At 39.5% G+C, this 24281-nt stretch overlaps 1 protein-coding gene across 1 annotated transcript in view; it reads left to right on the top strand.

Annotated features, from left to right (window-relative positions):
• Nucleotides 1-24281, top strand: part of lonrf2 (LON peptidase N-terminal domain and ring finger 2) — a 38949-nt gene that overhangs the window by 1061 nt on the left and 13607 nt on the right. The window contains exons 2-8 of the mRNA XM_087988090.1: nucleotides 9079-9197; nucleotides 9333-9455; nucleotides 9794-9955; nucleotides 10483-10690; nucleotides 11500-11599; nucleotides 14820-14934; nucleotides 16058-16179. Of these exons, the coding sequence (XP_087844216.1) occupies nucleotides 9096-9197; nucleotides 9333-9455; nucleotides 9794-9955; nucleotides 10483-10690; nucleotides 11500-11599; nucleotides 14820-14934; nucleotides 16058-16179 (932 nt within the window). The 5' untranslated portion in view covers nucleotides 9079-9095. The remainder of the gene's footprint in view (nucleotides 1-9078; nucleotides 9198-9332; nucleotides 9456-9793; nucleotides 9956-10482; nucleotides 10691-11499; nucleotides 11600-14819; nucleotides 14935-16057; nucleotides 16180-24281) is intronic.

Below are 24281 nucleotides of genomic sequence, written 5' to 3'. Positions count from 1 at the left end.
AGTACAACAGGACATTGATCTGATGGGATGGGGAGTGACAGATGGTGTGTAATCCAGATACGTATGAAACGCCACATTTGGTAGGGTAAATACTTGTACCTTAATTGGTAAGGTCATGGGAAGTGTTGCTGAGCCAGGAGATCTTGGACTGCAGGTTTATAATTCCTTGAAAGTAGAGTCACAGGTAGACAGGATAGGGAAGAAGGTAATTGGCACACTTGCCTTTATTGGACAGTGCGGAGAAAGTGAGGTCTGCAGATGCTGGAGATCAAAGTTGAAACTTTATTGCTGGAACAGCACAGCAGGTCAGGCAGCATCCAGGGAACAGGAGATTCGACGTTTCGGGCACAGGCCGAAGAAGGGCCTGTGCCCGAAACGTCGAATCTCCTGTTCCCTGGATGCTGCCTGACCTGCTGTGCTGTTCCAGCAATAAAGTTTCAACTTTATTGGACAGTGCATCGAGTACAGTCGGTTCTGCTATAATGCATGTTTCTTCAATGCGAATTCACTTTAATGTGACTGAAGAATTTATACCATTATTTGTAGAACGTAATCTTTCCTTACCTGTGTTGGCTATAATGTGATTCAGGTTCCATCAGTTTAAATGGTGTGGCTATTGTGCAATTTTTCTTATAACATGAAATCATACCAGAATGGAAATATCGGGTTTTATCAACACCAATTGTTTGGGAGTTTGGAGGACGTTTGCGGCTATGCAAGATATTAGTTAGGCCACTTTTGGGCTATTGTCTTTAATTCTGGTCTCCTTGCTATAGCAAGGATGTTGTGAAACTTAAAATGGTTAAGAAAGATTTGCAAGGATGTTGCCAGGGTTGGAGGGTTTGAGCTATAGTTAGAGGCTGAATAAACTGGTGCTATTTTCCCTGGACCATCAGAGGCTGAGGGGTGACCTTGTAGAGGTTTATAAAATCATGAGGGCATAGCTAGGAGAGTCCAAAATGAGAGGGCAAAGGCTTAGGGTGAGAGGGGAATGATTTTAGGGACCTAAGGGGCAACTTGTTCATGCAGAGAGTGGTGTATAAATGGAATGAGCTGTCAGAGGAAGTAGTGGAGCTGATACAATTACAACATTTAAAAGGCACCTAGATGGATATATGTCTAGGAAGGATTTGGAGGGATATGGGCCAAATGCTGGCAAATGACTTATTCAGGACATCTAGTTGGCATGGATGAGTTGGACCGAAGGATCTGTTTCTATGCTGTATATCTCTCGGACTCGGGTAAGGTTTTGCACATTATGAAATCAGAGGGACTGGAAATGTGTCAGTCAGTTCCTTGAGCCTGTTATACTGTTCAGTTATATCTAATGTGAGTCTTAACTCCGTTTACTTGCGGAAGTAAACAGTTTAATGTGAAAGTGAATTCAATCTGTTTCACTGAGTTTTTTTTCTTAACTTAGACTGTCATACTTTTCTGGGGGAGAGATATTTTTGTTCCCTGCCAGAGGAAGTGGTGGAGGCTGGTACAATTGCAACATTTAAAAGTCGTCTGGATGGGTATATGAAAAGGAAGGGTTTAGAAGGATATGGGCCAAGTGGGACCAAATTGGGTTGGGATATCTGGTCGGCATAGACTGGTTGGACTGAAGGGTTTGTTTCCGTGCTGTACATCTGACTCTATGACTTCTCTTTAGGCCTGAGGTGAATGACTTGGCACAATTTAATAAGGCTGAAAGACCATGTTACTTAATTGAATGACCTTTATCAAGCTAATGTTTAACTTTCATGTAACACCCAATCTTTTTCTCTCCCATGTGACATCTAAGCTTGAGCAGCAGGGGACATCAGCCCCTGTCCAATTTCTCTTTCAAACAGAACCTGTTTTGTTTCACAGGGTTTGTGTGTATTTCTGTGAAGTTGAATTTTATTTTCTTTATATCTGCTTTTTGTGAATTGTCCTCTAAAATAGAGGTACATGATGGTCAGTGAAGCCAAGATTGTTTCATATTTGAAATCTCAAACAAAGAGCTTTCCTCCAGAGACTTGTGGGAAGATGAGGGTTGTGGGTGTATGACTAAATGTGAAATTTCAACTTGGCAGCCAAACACAGCCAAACGTACTCTGTTAATATTTGGAAAAGATGAAAAACAGTCTGTGAATTTAGTGGCATTTATAGTAACCGTTTAGAAGTTACCAAAGACCAAGTTACTTATCTCTATATCTTCAATGCACATGAGACGTGTACAAGTAAGCCAAAAACCACTTGAGTCAGTGGCAAATGTACTATTGAACCAAATGTCATACAGCACAGAAACTGACCCTTCCGTCTAACCAGTCCATGCCAAACATAATCCTAAACTAAACTAGTCCCACCTGACTGCTCCTGGCCCATATCCCTCCATGGAAATTAGATTAGATTTGATTACAGTGTGGAAACAGGCCCTTCGGCCCAACAAGTCCACACCGACCCGCCGAAGCGAAACCCACCCATACCCCTACATTTACCCCTTACCTAACACTACGGGAAATTTAGTATGGCCAATTCACCTGTCCCTGCACATCTTTGGACTGTGGGAGGAAACCGGAGCACCCGGAGGAAACCCACGCAGACACGGGGAGAACGTGCAAACTCCACACAGTCAGTCGCCTGAGGCGGGAATTGAACCCGGGTCTCTGGCGCTGTGAGGCAGCAGTGCTAACCACTGTGCCACCATGCCGCCCACTTGGTGAAGTGGATGAACTGTTCAACCTCCTCGTGGGAGCACGAGGCGGCGCCGATACAGTCATCGATATAGTGGAGGAAACGGACCCCACCACCAAGGATATATTTCCCTCCCCTCCCCTATCAGCATTCCGTAAACCTTTTCCTCCGCCCCCACCCCCCACCTTTTCCTCCGCTCCCCACCCCCCACCTTTTCCTCCGCTACATCGATGACTGTATCGGCGCCGCCTCGTGCTCCCACGAGGAGGTTGAACAGTTCATCCACTTCACCAACACCTTCCACCCCGACCTCAAATTCACCTGGACAGTCTCAGATTCCTCCCTCCCCTTCCTCGACCTTTCTATTTCTATCTCAGGCGACCATATCAACACGGACATCTACTACAAACCGACCGACTCCCACAGCTACCTGGACTACACCTCCTCCCATCCTGCCCCCAGTAAAAACGCCATCCCATTCTCCCAATTCCTTTGACTCCGCCGCATCTGCTCCCAGGAGGACCAGTTCCAAAAACGCACATCCCAGATGGCCTCCTTCTTCAAGGACCGCAATTTTCCCCCCCGACGTGGTCGACGATGCCCTCCACCTTATCTCTTCCACTTCCCGATCCTCCGCCCTTGAACCCCGCCCCTCCAACCGCCACCAGGACAGAACCCCACTGGTCCTCACCTACCACCCCACTAACCTCCATGTACAGCGCATCATCCACCGTCATTTCCGCCACCTCCAAACGGACCCCACCACCAAGGATATATTTCCCTCCCCTCCCCTATCAGCATTCCGTAAAGACCACTCCCTCCGTGACTCCCTCGTCAGATCCACACCCCCTACCAACCCAACCTCCACTCCCGGCACCTTCCCCTGCAACCGTAGGAGGTGCAAGACTTGCGCCCACACCTCCCCCCTCACCTCCCTCCTCCCCTCCCTCCAAGGCCCCAAAGGAAACTTCCATATCCGCCACAGATTCACCTGTACCTCCACACACATCATCTATTGCATCCTTTGCACCCGATGTGGCCTCCTCTATATTGGGGAGACAGGCCGCCTATTTGCGGAGCGTTTCAGAGAACACCTCTGGGACACCCGGACCAACCAACCCAACCACCCTGTAGCTCAACATTTCAATTCCCCCTCCCACTCCACCAAGGATATGCAGGTCTTTGGACTCCTCCATCGTCAGACCACAGCGAAACGACGGTTGGAGGAAGAACGCCTCATCTTCCGGCTAGGAACCCTCCAACCACAAGGGATGAACTCGGATTTCACCAGTTTCCTCATTTCCCCTCCCCCCAGCCTGTCTCAGTCAAATCCATCAAATTCAGCACCGCCTTCCTAACCTGCAATCTTCTTCCCGACCTCTCCGCCCCCACCCCAGTCTGACCTATCACCCTCACCTTGACCTCTTTCCACCTATCACATTTCCGACGCCCCTCCCCCAAGTCCCTCCTCCCTATCTTTTATCTTAGCCTGCTGGACCAACTTTCCTCATTCCTGAAGAAGGGCTGATGCCCGAAACGTCGATTCTCCTGTTCCCTAGATGCTGCCTGACCTGCTGCGCTTTTCCAGCAACACATTTCCACCTCTGATCTCCAGCATCTGCAGACCTCACTTTCTCCTCATATCCCTCCATACCTAGTTGTGTACCTATCCAAATATCTTTTAAATGTTGTAATTGTACCCACATCCACACTTCCATAGGAAGTTCATTCCACACACTTTCCACCCTCTGTATTTGAAAAATACTGCCCCCATGTCTTTCTTAAATCTCTCTCCTCTCACCTTAAAAATGTGTCGTCGCCCCCCCCCCCCCCCGTTTTGAAATCCCCCATGCAAGGAAAAAGGCAACTACCATTAACTCTGTCCATACTTCTCATTGTTTTATAAACCATAAGGTTGCCTCTCAACCTCCCACACTCCAGAGGAAAAAGTTCCAGCCTTTGTAGCCTTTCTTTATAACTCAAACATTCATACCCAGCAACATCCTGGTAAATGTCTTCTGAACACTCCCAGCTTGATAATATCCTTCCTATAACTGGGTGACCAGAACTGGACACAGTTTTTTTTTAAATATGCCCTGTTGAGTCATTCCCTGATCTTGTTTTATTTTACCAAACTTTTTTCCAATGGGTTGAAAAATTGTTGTGAGTACTTGAAGTGCACAAGTGTGGAGGGGGACCTGAAAGAGCATGGATTATGGAATGTGTAGAGGTGTGAGGAAGTTTTAAGGCATTACACAAGACCTAGAGAAGAAATTGCAGGGCTCTGGCTGATATTTTTGCATCTTAGTTAGCCATGGGTGAGATCCCAGAAGACTGGATGGTAGTGAATGTTGTGCCCTTGTTCTAGAAGGGCTGCAGAGAAAAATCTGGGAACTGTAGACCATAAGCTTATTCCTCAGAATCTTCTCGAGTAAGATATGCACACATTTGGAAAAAAACAGGTTTTGATTGAGAGTAGTCAGCATGGCTTTGCGTGAGATTATGCCTTACAAATTTGTTAGAGTTCCTTGGAGAGCTGGCAAATTGGATCACAATTGGCTTGATGGTAGGAAGCAGTGGGTAATAGTGGAAGGATGCTTGTTGGACTGGAGGTCTGCGATGATGGTGTACTTTGGTCAGTGCTTGCCCCATTACAGTTTGATATCTGTATTAATGTTTTGGATGCGGATGTACAAGGTACGATTACTAAGTTTGCAGATGATAACAAAATAGGCAGTATTGTGGACAGTGAGGAGTGTTATCGGAAATTGCAGCAGGACCTTGATCAACTAGGAAAGTGGGCTGAGAAATGGCAAATGAAGTTTAACGCAGGTAAGTGTGAGGTCTTGCATTTTGGAAAGTCAAATCAAGTTAGGAGTTTCATGGTGAATGGTAGAGCCTAAAGGAGTGTAGTGGAACAGAGGGACCTTGGAATTCTTGTGTATGGTTCTCTGAAGATGGAGTCACAGTTAGATAGGACAATGAAGAAGTCATTTGGCACACCAGCCTTCAATTGGGAAGTTTTATGTTGCAGTTGTACAGGACTTTGGTGAGGCCGCAGTTGGATATTATGTTCAGTTTTGGTCACCTTGCTATAGGGAGGATGTTATTTAAACAGGACAGAATGCAGAAGAAAGTTACAGGTCTTGAGGGTTGGAATTATAGAGAGAGGTTGAACAAGCTGGGATTTCTTTCTTTAGAGTGTAGGAGACTGAGAGCGGGATCTTATGGAAGTGTATAAGATCACGAGAGGCATGGATAGGGTGAATGCCCTAGTCTTTTTCCCAGAGTTGTGGAATCAAGGATGAGAGTGCATCAGTTTAGAGGGGAAAGAATAAAGAGAAAGTGAGGGGCACCTCCTTTTATACAGAGGGTGGTACACCTATGGAATAAGCTGCCAAAAGGAATGGTTAAGGCAGGTACATTAACAACATTTTGAAAGGCATTTGGCAAATACATGGATAGGAAAGGTTTAGAAGGATATGGGCCAAGTGCAGGGAAATAGGGTTAGCAGGGATGGCTGAAGGATGGCCTTATAGAGGTTTATAAAATCATGAGGGGCATGGATAGGATAAACAGATAAAGTATTTTCCCTGGAGTGGGGGGAGTTCAGAACTAGAGGACATAGGTTTAGAGTGAGAGGAGAAAGATTCATAAGAGGCCTAAGGGGCAACTTTTTCACGCAGAGGATAGTAGGTGTATGGAATGAGCTGCCAGAGGAAGTGCTGGAAGCTAGTACAATTGCAACATTTAAAAGGCATCTGGATGGGTATATGAATAGGAAGGGTTTGGAGGGATATGGGTCGGGTGCTGGCAAGTGGGACGAGATTAGTTGGGATATCTGGTCGGCATGTGCTAGTTGGACTGAAGGGTCTGCTTCTGTGCTGTACATTCCTATGACATTTTGGTTGGCATGGATCAGTTTGGCCGAAACGCCTGTCTCCGTGCTATAAGACGGGGTCTCACCAATGCCTTCAATGTGACTTCCAAACTCATGTACTCAAAGGATTGAACAATGAAGGCAAGTGTGCCAAACGCTTTTTTAACCACCCTGACTTGGCCTTAACATTAATTGTTTGTTTGTCTGTCTGGGAACAGATAATTGTATCCCATTTAGCACAATAATGGTGAAACATGGTTTAATTACTTTATTTATGGAGGAAAATATGTCTTCCATTTGATTCAGAGGTTTGTTTTGTAACCTAATTTCTAATCTTGAAACTAACATTTAAAAAAAGCAATATACTTTGGATCTGGAAATTAAAAAAAAAATTCAGAAAATGTTGTGATTTGCTGAGAGCAAAAGATAATGCCTTTCATTAGAACTCTGAGATGCAGTTCATGATAAATCCTAATCCAACCCTGCCCTGAAACTCTAGGATCAATCTAGAATGCAACTATGTCCAACTGGCTTCCTCTCTGCTCCTTTTCATTTGTTTCCCATCACTTAGAGGTTTACAAAGTTATGAGGGGCATGGATAGGGTAAATAGGCAAAGTCTTTTTCCTGGGGTCAGGGAGTCCAGAACTAGAGGGCATAGTTTAAGGTGAGAAGGGAAAGATATAAAAGAGACCTAAGGGGCAACGTTTTCACACAGAGAGGGTGATACGTATATGGACTGAGCAGCCAGAGGAAGTGGTGGAGGCTGGTACAATGTAACATTAAAGATGCATTTGGATGAGTATATGAATAGGAAGGGTTTGGAGGGATATGGGCTGGGTGCTGGCAGGTGGGACTAGATCAGGTTGGGATATCTGGTCGGCGTGGACGGTTTGGACCGAAGTGTCTGTTTCCGTGTTGTACATCTCTATGACTTGTCTGCATATTGACTTCAGTTGTTGCTTGGTTCACCCATGTTCACAATGTGTTCAAATCCTATGACATCCTTCCAGTCTGTAGCTGCCTACAATCCTCTGATCTTTTGAAGGAAGTGTATTACAGCTATGGCCACTTATTCATGACATCCAGTTTACCTCATCATTAATGTTATGCTATCTGGGCGCTCAGTGTTATTTGTTCGATTGAGCATTTTGAACCTCATGATGTTGCCTTTTAGGTTGGGAGCCATTTTTGTCAGATCTTACACTTTCCAAACACTTTGGGATACTTTTCTGTATTAAATAGAATGTGCTTCTGTGAATTACTATTGTAGACTTTGACCATATAGAGTATAAAATGGTATCTTTGGAGAGAGGAACATACTTAAGACTTTAAGTCTGTTTACCTTACACGTGGGGAAAAAAATGGAAGAGCAGCTCTGTGTAGGCTTAACTGCAAGGAAGTATCATAATGGGTCTTTTCAGCATGTAAATATAGTGATGGATGCTGTCCAGCAGATCATGTATTTTAGTGAATGTTACTAAATTCAAGGTTTTTTCTTTTGATTTTAATTTGTCCTAATGCTGCAATTCACAACTGCTGATGAGGTTAAGAATATCCAGTGCTAATTCAGAACAAAATCCCCATTTAATCCTGATTAATCACTCAATCAGCTTTCCAGGAAATGTACTTGGTTCATTATTTGCTGATTGAATGATAACCTACTTGCAAGTAATTCAGCAGTAGCCCATTTTTGAGAGCACATTTGTAGACAGTTGGTGAAAATTTTCACAAATATTTTTCCAAAACTCTAATACTATTTAGAAAATTGATAAAATAATTCCATGTCCGATGTTCTCTGCATTGAATGTGCATGGTTAAGATTCTATGTATTCGTATTGAATACAGGTACCTGAAATTTAGGCACTTTTTTTTTGAGGTTTGACTGTTATACTTATGCAGCTTTAAATAATAGCTTTCTGTCTTGACAATTTATAGAGTTTGTATTATTACATTTTAATCCTTACGCAGTTTGTAATTGAGTGCAGGTGTTGCATCTTGGTAGCACAGTCTCCTGTGCTTCCTCCCTACTAGGCAATGCTGCAGAACGTTTTGCTGAGATTCTTACCTCCAATCAATAAATGGCCAAAAATTTTTATAGTTTTTAAAATTTTTGGTTGCTCTAAGAATTTACTAGATTTTAGAGGGTGGGTGCATACTGGGCAGGACAGATGTTGGTGTCATTACAGTTGGTTTTGGCAATTAATCATTAAACTGATTTGTAACAGTATAAGAATCTGGTAGCTCACATGATCTTAGTTCCAAGTAGAATAAAGGGATGTGTTTAATGAGGAAATCAACTAGTTGCTATTTACCAAAAAAGTGAAACTTTAGCTGATTTCAAAAAATGGTGGTTAGACCGTCAGTTTTCTGCAAACTTGAGAATGAAAAGGCAGAATGTTTTGAAAAATTTTATATTTCATAACAGGCAGCATGTTACCAACTGGATATACAGAGCAAGTTATTAAATGCTACTGTAAAGTCAACAATACTTAATCTTACATTAAAACATATTAAATTGTACCCTCTATTTCTTCAGTACCCCATGATTACTTGATGAGGTGTTATCGTGCTGAGCTGTACATAACTACAGGAAAATACAAGGAAGCACTTTGTGATGGAGATGCAGCGTGCACGCTTAAACCACTAAAGTCAAAGGTATTGCCTTGTATTATGGAAAGTTTTTTGTTTACGGTTTGGCTTAAAAATTTTGAATTTTTAAATTGTACAGTTGACCCTGCTGTCTCTGTGATTATTCAGATATTTTTGTGCCTCTTTTGTTTTTCCTGATAGGGGCATTTTTGGAAAGCTCAAGCTCTGATTAAAATGGGCAGAACTGAAGAAGCTTTAAAAGAGTATATATACTGCATTGCTTTGAGACCAGACTGGAATTCTGTAAGACTCGAAGCACAAAAGGTGATTTGTTTGTTTATATTTGACCTGACCATCAATATCTTTGACCAAATGTGTTTCCAGGTGGGTACAACTGTACTAATTTGTACCTGTGCTGATTATTGGTCATCTAGTGTTGGTCACAAACAGAACAAAAATATAATGAAACTAAAAGTAATTTGTCTTTTCACTTGGAGGGGAATTAAGTTTGCTATATGATTCAATTATATACTTGGTTAAAAATTACTCGCTCTCCTATACAAGTGGCCAAATGTGAATGACTGCTTAAAACCTTTCAAAATGTTCTATTTGACTGTGCATCTTGGATAAACTAAAAATATTAACTATAATTTTCATCTTAGATCTTGTGTGATATGTTTTCACCTGTTTTGGGGAATATGTCGGATACTGTACCAACCAACAAACGACCGCAGTCATCTTGCCTAAACCCTAAGCCTACTTTTCTCAGAGCCTTTAGTCCTGCATCAGTTGTCAGAGATGATACAGTTACTGCTCCTTCTCCGGTATGTTAAACTTTTAAATTTATTTATAAACATAAAAGTAATTTAGTGTAAGCAAACTACTTTAAGTTGTCATCTTCATGTTGTATTTCAATTTCTTCAGTAATGTCAAGACAGCTTAATTTGTGACTGTTCTGGATCAACTGTAAGGTTTAAGTTGGATGGAATAACTCTAGTTAATTTCACTTGACCCTTTTTGTAGTAAGAAGCTGAAAGAAAGTGGAGCCGATGAGCTAAAGGATCAATCCAAATTGAACATCTAGAACGTTGTGCACATTAAAATCAGCTTTTGATTTTAGTCTCTTATACGTGCTAATTTTGAGTGGAGGTGACACTGTACTATCTGCATAAAAATTAGATTGAGAGTGCAGCTATTCAGTGACTTGTACGTTAATTATTTAGATTTATAAGAAGGAATCTTGACTGTAGTGTCAAATGACCTTTTACGTATTTTTGAGAGTGGGTAAATGTGCCTCTACGTGAATTTGGAATTTTAATTGTGAAGTACCTTGCATATTTTCTCACCTTAGGATTTTTCCAAAATGAACAGTATTACAGCAGAAGAACTAAATACTTCAAGTCAAATACTGACAAAGTCCAAGGCTACACCAAGAGAAACCTCTGTGCTAGTTGAAGCAGTTCCGTCTAGTTTTACTAATGGCAACCAAAAGAGAAAGCTATCACATGAGACAGAGATCTGTGAGAGTTTCGAAACAACCAGCAAAATGGCTAAAAAAGGTTTGACACTTTGATGTTTCATTTTGGGAGTGCCTCCCAGGATATATTTAAGGCAGACTAAATCGAACCTTACTTAAATAAGCAGGCAGGTGGGAATGTGCTGTAATCCGATCAGCCATGATTGTGTGGTGTACCAGGCTTGAGGGCATGATTACTCTTGCTCCTAATTCATTGATTCTCAACTTGGTCAAAGTATGAAACATAAAAAGTGGTTTGTTTTGTTTGCAAACAAAACCGTGTGGTCAGTGAGATATGGAAGCTTCGGTGGTTTGTGGAAGTCTTTATAACGTAGGCAGAAAACTACCCCTGTAGTCAAATAGTGTAAATGAAAAATGGCAAATTAGCATGGATATTTTTTTTCATAGTTTTGTCTGTTGGAATTAATAATGGCAAAAATGGACTCTGGAATAAACATGATACATTGAAATGGATCTGAGTGAGAGGTGCATGCAGAGTCAAGATTTTAAAGGCACAGATGTGATGGGCTACATGGCTATTTCAATTTTGATTGCTATAAACTCTTGCTGACCAGAAAATTCTCTGGATCATTGGTACGCACATTGGCAGGCGGTCTGTCCACATGCACTTCACATTCCTTCCTTGATTTTTCTGTCTGGTGGCTGGAGCTGGATTATTTAAAAATTTAATTGATCACCTCATCTTGCAGAGATTTCCTGAGATTAAATGAATATTTTGAAACTCTTGTAAATTTTGTCTTGCTAAAAGTGAGACTACTAGAAGGAAGCTGCAATTTTTTTTGGAAATTATTGTAGTTTTATAAAAATACAAATTTTCTCTTTCTAAATCAGATGAATTTGTACCCTTGACATTTGACAATTTTAAAACGTCAAGAGAGATTCCCAGTGAACTTATGGATCCATTCGATTTTGAATGCTCTCTTTGTCTGAGGTATTTTAAGTTTATTTTTAAATGTTTCTTCCAAATATTTCTGAAAAAACGTATTGTAAAAATAAGCAGTTTTCTGTGAAATGTAGAATTTATTTGATTTTTAAATCAATTTGAAACCTTTCAGTATAGACTATTCTTCTGATTTAGTGCTGAAATTTGTCCTAAATGCCATAAAAACAGTTTATGGCGATTAGATTAGATTCCCTTCACCAAGGAAACAGGCCATTTGGCCCAATAAATCCACATAGATCCTCAGAGTAACCCACCCAGACCCATTCCCCTGACTAATGCACTTAACACTCTGGGCAATTTAGCATGGCCAATTCACCTGAACTGCACACCTTTGGATTGTGGGAGGGAACTGGAGAACCCAGAGAAAATCCGCGCAGACACTGGGAAAATGTGCAAATTCCACACAGACAGTTGCCCGAGGGAAGGAACCTAACCCGGGTCACTGGTGCTGTGAAGCAGCAGTGCTAACCACTGAGCCACTGTGCAGCCCCGCCCTAGTATTAAGAGGCTTTTTCAGGAAAACCTTTTTTAAGAGTTGGGACTAATCCTAGATTTTTCTCAATTTCACTATTGTTTTAGTTATATAGACGACTTATAAAGCCATTAAAAGTCACCTACTGAAACTTAAGTATTTTGGAATTCCCCCACCAGGAAATTTTTGCTCTGCATTCAGCTGACCTGGCTAAAACATTTGGCTGTCAAACTCGGGCCATAAGACATGGGAGCAAAAGTAGGCCATTCTGTCCATTCAATAAGATCATTGCTGATCTGATGGTCCTCAATTCCAGTTTTCTATCTTTTCCCCCATAGCTGTTGATTCTGTTATTGTTTTTAAAACAATCTATTACTGCCTTCATTATAATGAACAAACCAGTCTCATCCGTCTACAATAAAGAATTCCATAGATTCACTACACTCAGAAGAAATGCCGCCTCCATCTGTCTTTACATGCTTGACCACTAATTCAGGGATTGGGTGCCTGTTCTTAGGTTATCCCCCTTGTGGGAAAGTCTATTTTGCATAATCCTATCAAGTCCCCTAAGAATTATGGATGTTTCAATAAAGTAATTTCTCATGCTTCGAAATTCCAGTGAGTAGGTTGAGTCTATACTCCATCTCCCCTCTAAGACATTCCCTCAATATCCAGTATCAGCCTAGCGAACCTCTCTGAACCGCCTCCAATGCTAGTACATCTATCCTTGTTTAAGGGGCTCAAAACTGTTTTTCAACTGTGGTCTGGCTAGTTTTAGCAAAGTCCAACTCTTTATGTTCCCTTGTCTTTGAAATAAAAACCAACATTGCAATTGCTTTTCCCTATTACCTACTGAGTTTGGATGCTAACTTGTATGTAAAATCCAGAATTCCCTATATATTACCCCCAACATCATGGGTTTTGTTTTTTCTTTCTTAAGGTATCATGCTTTCAGCTATTTATCATGTGGCTTCTAAAAATTCAGAAATATTACACCAATTTCCCTTCTGATCTTCCTGATTTTTTTACCACCTCCAAAGAATTCTGTAAAATTTAACAGGCATGATTTCTCCTTCATGAAGCTATATTGACTCTGCTTAATATTTCTAAATGCTTACCTCCTGTATCTTATTATCATAGACCAAACATTTTCCCAAAAACAGACATTAAACTTTTTTGTCTCGTGATAGTGTCCCTTTTGATTTATTTAGTAATTTTGGAATGCTATCCCTGTCTTTCACTGTGAAGACTCCAACTTTTCCTGTCCCTTCCATTGATCCCAATTCTAACCCTGTTTTTTGATTTTTTTTTTTTACAATTTTATTAGCTGTTATCCCTGCAAACCCCGCCCCCCCCCTTCACAAAAGTGCCCTTCTAAATCAGGATCTTGCCGCCCATGAGCTTGTTGTGGGTGCTCACCTTTAATGGAAAAATAGTGAGACCTTTCTCCTCTTAATAAAGGTTTCTTTCGTCTAGCTATTGTTTTTTTTTAACCATGAGCCTTACTCCCAACATCAGTAATTTTAGTGTTTGTATTTTTAAATTGGGACAATACTAGGGAGTTGGGACACAACCATCTCCTCCTTTTGAGACTTTGTCTTGTATTTTGTTTTTTAAACAACCCTTGTTCTGTACTTACCCAAATGTCTCACTAAGTTGAGGTAATCTCCCAATGGTATACAGCTTGTCCTGCTAGGGTCTAGAAACTACCTCCAATTTCTCAACCTGCAGTCCCTTGATATTATTCAAAGATTTTGAGGCATTTTATTATTAATGATGCTATATAAATTATGAAAGTAGTGGGTAGTGTTATGTGTAATTCCTGTTACAAATACTTCATCTAACCCTCAGGTGCAGAAAACTGAAGTTAACTTGAGTCCTCATGGACTTGAAGTCATTATCCAAAATAATTTGCTTAGCTTTACTGTGACCACCTTTTTTTCCAGAATGAAAGTTTTCTTGGAAAAAGGTATAGAATCCCAATATTGAAATTATCGAGATGTGGGGACTAAAGTTGGGTAGTAAGCAAATGAAATTTTCACTTTATGGTTGTGTTAACGTTTGTAGCAAAAGGTCTGAATAGTACAGTCCAAGATGCCAAGTTTCACTCCCTTTGCTATCTACAACCAGTCCATATTATATTTCAAACACTTAATGCAATAAAGACCATTTGACAATTTTGGCTCCACTTGTCCAGTCATTCAAACTCCATATTTTTCTGTTGCCCTCAAAGATCCTGTATTTGCTACACAATTTGGTGATGTTGACAATAATTGAATTACCAATGTGGTCTTACAGCTTATCTATAGAAGGGAAATCAAATTCTGGACCCTAGCAGGACAAGCTGTATACCATTGGGAAGTTATCTCACTGCAGATAATTTGTTGGCAGCTTTTCATTTTTCAATTTTCTTGAATTCTGAAGGAGAAAACTGAAAATTCTTTCAATATGAACTGAGAATTTATCTTTACCCAAAGTGCAAAGATATTGAATACATTGACAGTAATGTGTACTTGGCCTGAATGATTTATAGTGTGAAATAGTTTTTCTTCTCTGTTTGAATGACCATAGTAGCAGCAGATCAATTTGAGTTTCAGTCCAAATAAATTGGGTAATTATGTGGGTTTATAATCCAATTTTCTTTTTTATTAAAAATTTCTAACTTGACCTCCAAATATTACAATATTTCATTATAGAGATTTGAAGTTTTTCAAAGGTTTTTTTATTTGCCCGTAGGTTGTTCTATGAACCTGTCACCACTTCCTGTGGGCACACTTTTTGTTTGAAGTGTTTGGAGCGCTGTCTGGATCATAATGCCAGCTGTCCTCTCTGTAAGGAAAATTTAGCCGAGGTTAGTGTTGTGCATGCAATGCTTCTGTATTTACAGTTGCAAACAAAATGGTAATGTACTGCTGTAGTTTCATTCCTATTCCTAAAAAATCAGAGAGAATCCTATTATTTTGGCAACCATATAAAAGTTTAGTTTCTCATTGAAGTAAGGCATTGTTCATACAAGTTAATTATTTCAAGGAACTTTAGAACAGTTAACTTGTTCACTTTACAAATTTAAAGTATTTCTTAAATATATTTGGGTTTGAGAAGCGAATTTAATCTCATTGATGTCTTTTTCACTAATGCAAAAAATTACATTTTCATCTGTTAATAATGACCGCATCAGATATTTTTCTTCCAAATCTTCTCTACACTTTTTTTCTCTCAAAGTTAAAAATCTCCACAAAACGGTAAGCACTGGAGCACCACACTTGCATTTGCTCATTTGAGGTGTTTGATTTTCACCTGGCCTTTAAAGAAGCAAAGGCAAATAGTGATTGAGGTGGTCACAGATTTCCAATGGGGTGATATTGTCATGGAATGTGCTACTATTACATTTAGGTTTGGTTGTACATTTAAGATGTCACAAAACAAACAGTTAATACATATCCATCACTCTGCCTTGAAGGCGTTCTGACATTTAGAGTTCTATCTAGGATTTCAGATTTCCAAGTTATATAAAGTATAATGACAAGTATTTTAGGAATGGGGAATAGATGGAATTTTTTTTGAGATATAATCAACTTAGTTACTTTGATTTTCCTTGTCTTCAGTTTTTGTGTACTTCTGCTTTGATAAAGACTAAAATAAGATTTGTCAAATGATTCCCAACAATTGCACCAAAACAGCATTGAAGATAGTTATTCTATAATACAATAATTGCATTATTGTGTAACCTTGTATTTATAGAAAAATCGCGTTTTAGAAACAGCACTTAATGTTGGTGATATAGTCAGCCAACACACGTTTTAAAGTTCACACTTCGAAACAATGTTCCCAATTTGTCAATCGTGTTACACTGAATTTTAATTAACAAAATGTGCATTATAGTAGAACGACATGTATTTCATTTTTTTTTAAATGAGCCTTTCATGTTTATTCATTCAAATAGATTTAATAGTACTCTTATTTTTCACTTGTAGTATTTGGTAACAAGATCTTTCAATAAGACATTCTTGGTAGAGGAACTCATTATTCAATACCTGCCTGAAGAGTTAAACGACAGGAGGCGACTTCACGAGGAAGAAATGAAGGAACTATCTAAGTATGTGCAACTTGATATCTAGTTTTAAAAGTTAGGTTCAAGATTTAAATTGTTATCTTTAATTTCACACTCATCACTTGAAAATATCAGTGGCCTGGGCTTTCCTAAAAAGTTAATGATACATGCCATTATAGAGCAGATCAGAGAATCATGCACTAATGCAGCAGAGTAGGAGGCTGGTTAGCCTACTGAGCTCACTGGTTGAGGATTCACCCTTTCAGTGTCTCGGAGGGTGATTTTTTTTTTTCTCCCTTTTTCCTTTCCTTTCATACACAATTTGCAGAGAAAGAGTGCTTGGACTTTCATGGAAGAGATCCTTAACAAGCTATATTGTCTAAACATAAAGCTGTAGCCATTTGCCCAGGAATCAATCAAGCAATTGTTTCTATACTTTTATTTTCCTTCTTTCCAATTTTTAAGTTTACATCACGAAAAAATAAAAGCAGCTTTACTTGAGGAAAATATAAGACAATCTAATTGAACGGGGAGCAGCATGACAGATGAATTATAAGTATGTAAGTTAGCTCGCAGAGCTTGAAGGTTTGTTTTTCAGATATTTTGTCACCATGACTAGGTAACATCAGTGAGAGTTTCTGGTGAAGCGCTAGTGATATGTCCCACCTCTCTATTTATAGGTCTTGGTTTCTTAAGGAGGGTGATATCATTTCCGGTTCTTCTTTTGGGGAAGGTAAATGACCTCTAAGCCTGTGTTTATTGATGGAGTTCTGATCAGAATGCCATGCCTCTAAGAATTCTTGTGCATGTCTTGTTTTGTCTGTCCTAGGATGTGTGTGTGTTGTCCCAGTCACAGTGGTGTCCTTTTTGTTTTTGTCTGTATGTATGGAAATTAGTGAAAGTAGGTGGTGTCGTTTGGTGGCTAGCTGGTTTTTTTTTTGTATCCTGGTGGCAAGTTTCCTGCTTGTTCGTCCAATTAGTGTTTTTTATAGTTCTTGCATGGTACCCAATAAACACAATCTGCCAACTTCTCTGAAACAAGCAGATACTACGCAACCAAAATCTATAGCCACATTACTTTCATCAAAGACATACCAGAAATGACTTCCAGACTACTCAGACCCTTTGGCATCATTAGTAGCCCACAAACCTACCAACACACTTCAACACCTAGTAATGAAATTAAAGGATCCATTAGATACTACCAGCAAAACTAACATCATTCGCAAAATACCATGCAAGAACGTTTTTTAAAAAAAACACTGCATCGGACAAACAAGCAGGAAACTTGCCACCAGGATACTTGAACACCAACCAGCCATCAAAAGACACTAACCACAATCACTAGTTTCCATACGTACGGACAAAGGGCACCATTTTGACTGGGTCAATATACACATCCTAGGACAGGCAAAAGAAAGACATGCACGAGGATTCTTAGGCATGACATTTTAACCAGAACTCCATCAATAAACACATCGACTTAGATCCCATCTGCCTTCCCTTGAAAAAAGAACGAGAAATGACATCCCCTACCTTAAGAAACCAAGACCTATAGAGGCGGGACATAACCACCAGTGCTTCACCGGAGACTCTTACTGATGTTAACTAGTCATGGCGACAAAATGTCTGAAAACAAACCTTCCAGCTCAGCGAGCTAACTTGCATACTTATCAACCTGAGCTACAAATCTTCTCAAAAGTTGTGAACAGATGAAGTATGTTGAGAATAAATGTGCAATTATCTACTTTGATTTTTAAAAAGTATTTTCTTGAATGATGAGTGGTTGCTAAGTGTTGATATTCAGAAGACCCAAATGCTAGCGTGCACATGTAACATTCAATGAGGAAAGAAATTAATTATGCTGACCTTCATTGCAAAGGCTATTGAATACAGAAGTAAAGTTATTTTGTTGCAGTTATATAGAACCTGAGTGCACCTCCACCTAGAGTATCATGTATAGTTTTGTTTTCCTTGACGTTTTTGCCATAGAAGGAGCAAGAGCTTCTCCAGACTGTTCCTGGGATGGCAGGTCTACTTTGTGAGGCGGAATTAAGGAAACAGTATCTGTACTCTCCAGCATTGTGAAGCGTGAGAAGTAATCTCATTAAAACATATAAAACTCTGTTCAATGGCAATTTTCCTTTATGAACTTGGATCTCTTTCCTCACTTGAGTTAACATCTCTCAACTAAGTCTGAAAGGATGTTGTTTTCTGCTTGGCACGTCCCCTAAATTAATATCATGCAAGACCAAAGATGTTTTCCCTGGCTTATTTACATAAATTGATTTGTAATATTTTAATAGTTTTCTGGAAGAGAGCATGCTATTACCTGTAACTTTGTAAGTTGGATCATCCAGTCTGGTTACTGGAGGGTCAGCATTTGAATTTTTCAATTTCTGATTCATTCATTCTCAAATTACTGACTTATTTCATTCCCTAATTACAATACAGCAAACACACTTCTTTCATTAATATTCTATAATGTATGAACATGGCAAATGTGCTTTTTCCACTCCTGTCTGGAGTACTGATTGTATAATCCACATCAATTTGTTACTTTTCATTTTGATAAACCGTTGAGAGAGATTGAACACTTATCAAGAAAATGTAATGCCCTTTATGTCTTGCAGATTTTTGAGCATTGGCTTTTTATCTGCTCTAGCTTTCATTGTTGAGTGAGTTTCACATTTTTCAGCCAATTTGCAAATTGGTGTTGGCTATTTTTTCCAGAAATTTAATAGCAGTCAAACGTGTAGTCTGAGATTTGATGTATTAAGGTTTATTTAATTTGAGGTCTTCTCGCTGCCCATATTATCAGTTCAAAAGAATGAAATCCAGTAGAGTCATTTTGGGGACATCTGGAAATGGCAAACAGTAATGAGATGAAATAATTCCCATCATTAGGACATAACTAAGGTTTTAATCATGCTGTCTGGGTTTCATGGCTCATTCTTCTCCATTTCCTCATTCACATTTCGTCTTTTTAAATAATAACACTCTGGTTCCAATTCAGTTTCTGAGGCTGTTTATCATTTGATTCTCTCAAATCAGGATCCATCTCTTTCTGTTAAAGACTTTGAGCTAAACATGTCAGCCTCCTTTTTATTTAGTCTCTTCTTAGTTTTAAGTTTTTGAAAATAGCATCAGATAATCGAATTTCAGTGTTATCCTGTCATGGAATGAGACAGGAAAGATCCAGGGGCCTGAGACCATGTTGCAGTTTGGAAACAATCTCTGTTGCTGCTCCGATAAGTGGTTGTTCCTTTCACTTCCTTCAGTTGGTGTAATGTTCTTGTTGAGTGAGCCAGCCAGGCCACTTCTCAATGAAATCTGTTCCTTTTGTCAGAATTTAATGCATCACCCCAACTACACCATCTCCTCTTACTAAGTCTCTCTTTAACCCAATTCTGTGCAATGGGATCAGATTATAATGTTTGTGTTCTCCTCCAATTAAGTTTTCTTTCGTTAGTTCCCTTGGAAGACAAACTTTGTCAGGCAGCATCAGTGACTAACTTGCTTCAGTCTCCGTCAATATTTTTAATGGTTTACCGTCTTGATGAGAGTTAATGGAATAGCTCTCTGTAAGTGAAATCTTTTGAATGGTTCCATAATTGGCTCACTTATTTTTAGCATAAAGGAGCACTTTTTCCTTAAGGTAAAATATCCAGAAATTTCAGTAGCTTATTGCTAAGGAGAGTCTATCAAGGAATCTCTACTATCCTGAGCTTTCTGTCCTTTCCTAACCGATTTTAAGGGGACAAGCTTCACCTGTAGCTATGCTATGGTTTTAATGCCCATTTCCTTTCTTGTACAAGCTTTTCTGAAGATTCAGCAATTCTGCCATTTAACGCAATCATGGCTGATCTCCTCTCATTTTAGACTCATCTCCACTTTCCTGCCCACTTTCCAATGTCCTTCAACTTGTTACTTATTAAATATGCATGTCCACCCACAAATTTGCTCAGTGTCTCAGCATCTATTGGACTCTGGGTAGTGAATTCCATAGATTCATGACCTTTTGAGAGAAATCTTTTCTCCCCATCTGTTTTAATTCTGTCAATCCTTATCTTAAAACTGTGACTTGTTCTAGATTGCTCCACAATGGGAAAATATGTCTACTTTATCAATCTTTTAGCATCTTGTATTTTAATTCGATCTACCCTTGTTCTTCTAAATTCTAGAGATGATATACCAACATTGCTAAATCTCTTATAACCAATCCCTCCTCTTTTGGAATAAATGTAATGAATCTCCATTGAGTGGCCTCCGATGCAACGACATCCCTCTTAAAGGAACCAAACCTATAACACAGTATTCCAGGTGCAGTCTCACTAATGCCTTGTACAGTTGCTACAACACTTCCCTACTGTTTATTACCTGCTGTATTGCATTCTAGTTATCTGCAACTTCACATAGGAGACCCCTCTGCCCCAAAGTATCCTGAAGTTTCTTTCCATAGTGTGCCGTTTGTCTTCAAGCAAAATGGATAACCTTACACTTACCCATGTTACACTTCATCTATCAAATGGTAGTCTGTTCACCTAAGCTAGCATATCCATTTGTAAATTTCTTCATTTGCAGCCTAACGCACCTATTTCAATGTCAAACTAAATTTGCTTTAGTATGTTCATTATGGCCATTTCCCCACCTAGGGGCAAGTTTACAGGCATTTCATAGTCTGCAGCTTGCTCTTCTGTCAGACTGGTGTTTGCATTCTAGCTGTAGCTATCAAGACCCAGTGTGTAACATTTTAGATTTAAGCATCTTTTGGCTACTTCAACTTCACATCTATCTTTTCTCTAATACTAAGGTCAAATGTCTATCACATCCATCTTCTGTATATTTAGGCTAAGATTTATTTTAACTGAGTTCCTCTGTGAAACCAGAATAATTATTATTCTCCACAATTGTAGCTATTATTTCTACTTTTTTTCTTTTAGCTTTTGTTTTTGTTTCTCTCTTTACTCCAGTTCAAGTTTTTTAAAAGTTGCACCTAAATCTTGATTGTTTCGTGCTATGATACCTCTAGGCTTTTCTTGTTATTTAATTCTAAATGTCAGATAATCACTTTAATCATGCCATCCTATAACAGCCTACTTTATCACTTTAAGTAAACATGTAAACTTCTGTTGAGCTTATCCCAAAGGTTCCAATTACTACTATTGCCAGAAACTTCTTTGTGACAGTCAGTTATTTAAAAGTTCCATCCTGTGTAATATTCTTCAGTGAGACTTCACATACCTGTTTCTCTTGAGTTCACAGATTCCTCAAAACTCAAGAATTTCAGAATCTGCTTGAGTCCCCACTTTATGGTCCTAGTTGATGCTTATCCTGGACAAGTCAATCCCAGAGTGAAAGTAGCTTAATAGATCCGAACTCCCTTTTTTTTTTGTCCCCCACTATGAAGAGCAGATAATGAACAAATTTGCAACAGTACTTTTAACATCAAATAAAACATTAATTTAAGCAAGAGGGGAAGTAAAACATTGTCTAGGATAATATATAGTCCATCTCTGTTTAGTCATATTGCAGGATTTCTTACTTGTCAGGTCTAACCCTCCTGCTTCTACTCTCTAACATGTTCACCCACTCATTTTTGGACTTTTTTGTCTATTCCTTGATCCAGCTGCAATGCAACAGCATGGTGGTTATTCTACCTTTTTTTTTAGATGTACGAACAGCCACTGTCCAACCCTTCATGAGTTGTAACATCTCAGTAGCAACTTAACAAACAGGCCTATGGATCTCCTGGCACCAAAGCCTCAAAATTCTGAAAATAGGATTAACTCGTGTCTCCCTTTTTAATATGCAGACAAAACATAAAGTTATACATTATTCTTCATGTCCTATAACCTCCATTTTCAAACCCTCTACTATTCTATAAGTTCATAAGATATGGTGCAGAATTAGGCCATTTGGCCCATTAAGTGTGCTCCATTAAGTCGTGTCTTATCTGTTTCTCAACCCTATTTGCCTACCTTCTCCCCATATCCCTTCATCCCCTTACTAATGAACAATCTATCTCTCTCTCCTAAATATATTCAATGACTTGACCTCCACAGATTCACCACCCTCTGGCTGAAGAAATTCCTTCTCCTCTTCGCTCTAAAGGGTTCTCTCTTCACCTACGCCTCTACCCTCAGGTCCTAGTCTCTCCTAATTGTGGAAACATCTTCTCTATGTTCACTCTATCCAGGCCTGTCAGTATTCTGTAACTTTTAATAAAACTCCTTTCATCCTTCAGTACTCAAAGTACAGACCTGTAATTCTCAACCACTCATGACAAGCCCTTCATTCCCAGGATTGTTCTTGCAAACGTTTCCTGGACCTCTTCGAAGGCCAACACATCCTCCCATAAGAATGGGGCTCAAACCTGCTCACAATATTCCAAATGTAGTCTGACTAGAACATTGTACAGTCTCAGTAGTACATCTTTACTCTTGTATTCTAGCCTTCTTGAAATGGATGGTAATATTGCATTTGTTGTCTTAACTGCCAATTTTACTTGAATGTTAACATTAAGAGAATCCTGAACTAGGACTTCTAAATCCCTTCTGTGCTTCAGATTTCCAAAGCCTTTCCCTGTTTATAAACTAGTCTATACCCCCCTCCTTCCTATCAAAGTGCATAACCTCACACCTTAGCAGCAAGTGAAACACAATGAGCTACTTGTCCATTCTTCTAGCCTGTCCAAGTCCTTCCCCAGCATCCCTCCACCTATCTTTGTGTAATCTTGTAAACTTATTCCCATCTTAGATCAGAGTGACGTTGGAAAAGCACAGCGGGTCAGGCTGCATCAGAGGAGCAGGAAAATCGATGTTACGGGCAAAAGCCCTTCATCAGGAATATTCCTCTATTCCTGATGAAGGGCTTTTGCCCGAAACGTCGATTTTCCTGTTCCTCGAATGCTGCCTGACCTGCAGTGCTTTTACAGCACCACTCTGATTTAAACTCTGGTTTCCAGCATCTGCAGTCCTCTCTTTTGCCTTATTCTCATCTTGTCTACCATAGCATTGATGTTCTACTCTGTGCTTATATTAAACCTCTTCTAATTGCTGGGCTGTAAATTAGCAAATAGCTGTTTTTCTTTGGTTCTCCAAATCCAGCTAAACAAATTTTTGAATTTGTTCCTGAGTTTTTTTTTTTGACAAACTCAATGTAGAGCTTTCAAGTTGTGTGATCTACTATAATGTTATTTGTACCTTCAGTTGCATCTTCCAGACAGCTGTGCACTTGTTTCTACTTTTATGCAATGATGCCCAATTTCTATGGAATTTAGCTTATATCGTCCTCCTGCTGCAGCAGTAACTAAGACATGAAAGAATAAAAGGGGAGAGGGAAACTGCTTTGCAGAGATATTGGACCCAAATCTATTCACGTGGGATCTAGTTCCTTTTGCTACAGAATTGGCCTCAATATCCCAGGAATCTCTTTGCATTTAGCCTGCCAAACCACGCCTTGCCTCCATTACTACCTCACTTGACCTTCTCAGTACTGGATGAGCAAAAGTTTCTTCAAGTATTGGGAAGGATGGAACCATTGGGTTTGAAAACAATTGGTCAGTTGGTTGGTCAGAGTCACTGTAGTATATTTTAAGCTTAATGGTATGGATGTGTTTGGAAGCTCACTTTACGTCTGCCCATTTTTACTTCCATAACAGCTCAACATAGCATGTCTGCTGTTTAACCTTTATTCATGCCTTTTGTTGCCTCTACTCCTGACTCCCAATGTGTATTTCTTGTCTGACTTCTACATTTTACTGTCTGCAAACTAATCATTCAAATCTGGTGCTTGTGTCCTTAGTTGCATTGTTACCCATTGATCCTTTCAATGCTTAACTATTTTGTAAAATTATGTTTGAGGAAGCTTACAAACAAAAATAAAGATTAAATTTCAGCATCTACTCTCCTGTATAAGGAGAGGTTGGACAAACAAGCAAAAACAATCCAAGAGTGTTAGATGCTGGATGGTGACCTGATGGAAAGAAATAAAATTGAGAGACATGAATAGGGTGGGTAATCTGAGTTCTTTATTTTCCAGGATGGAAATGTTAGACACTAGGGGCCATAGGTTTAAGGTGAGATGGGCAAAGTTTTTTATTGAAAGAGACGTGAGAGGCAAGCATTTTTTTTTAAAGTGTTATC

The sequence above is a fragment of the Chiloscyllium plagiosum genome, unplaced genomic scaffold, assembly GCF_037043375.1.
Source record: "Chiloscyllium plagiosum isolate Xiang-an unplaced genomic scaffold, Cpla_swu_hap1 HiC_scaffold_6, whole genome shotgun sequence".
NCBI classification, from domain to species: Eukaryota; Metazoa; Chordata; class Chondrichthyes; order Orectolobiformes; family Hemiscylliidae; genus Chiloscyllium; species Chiloscyllium plagiosum.
The sequence above is the reverse complement of the archived record's forward strand: the minus strand, read 5'-3'. Positions and strand labels throughout refer to the sequence as shown.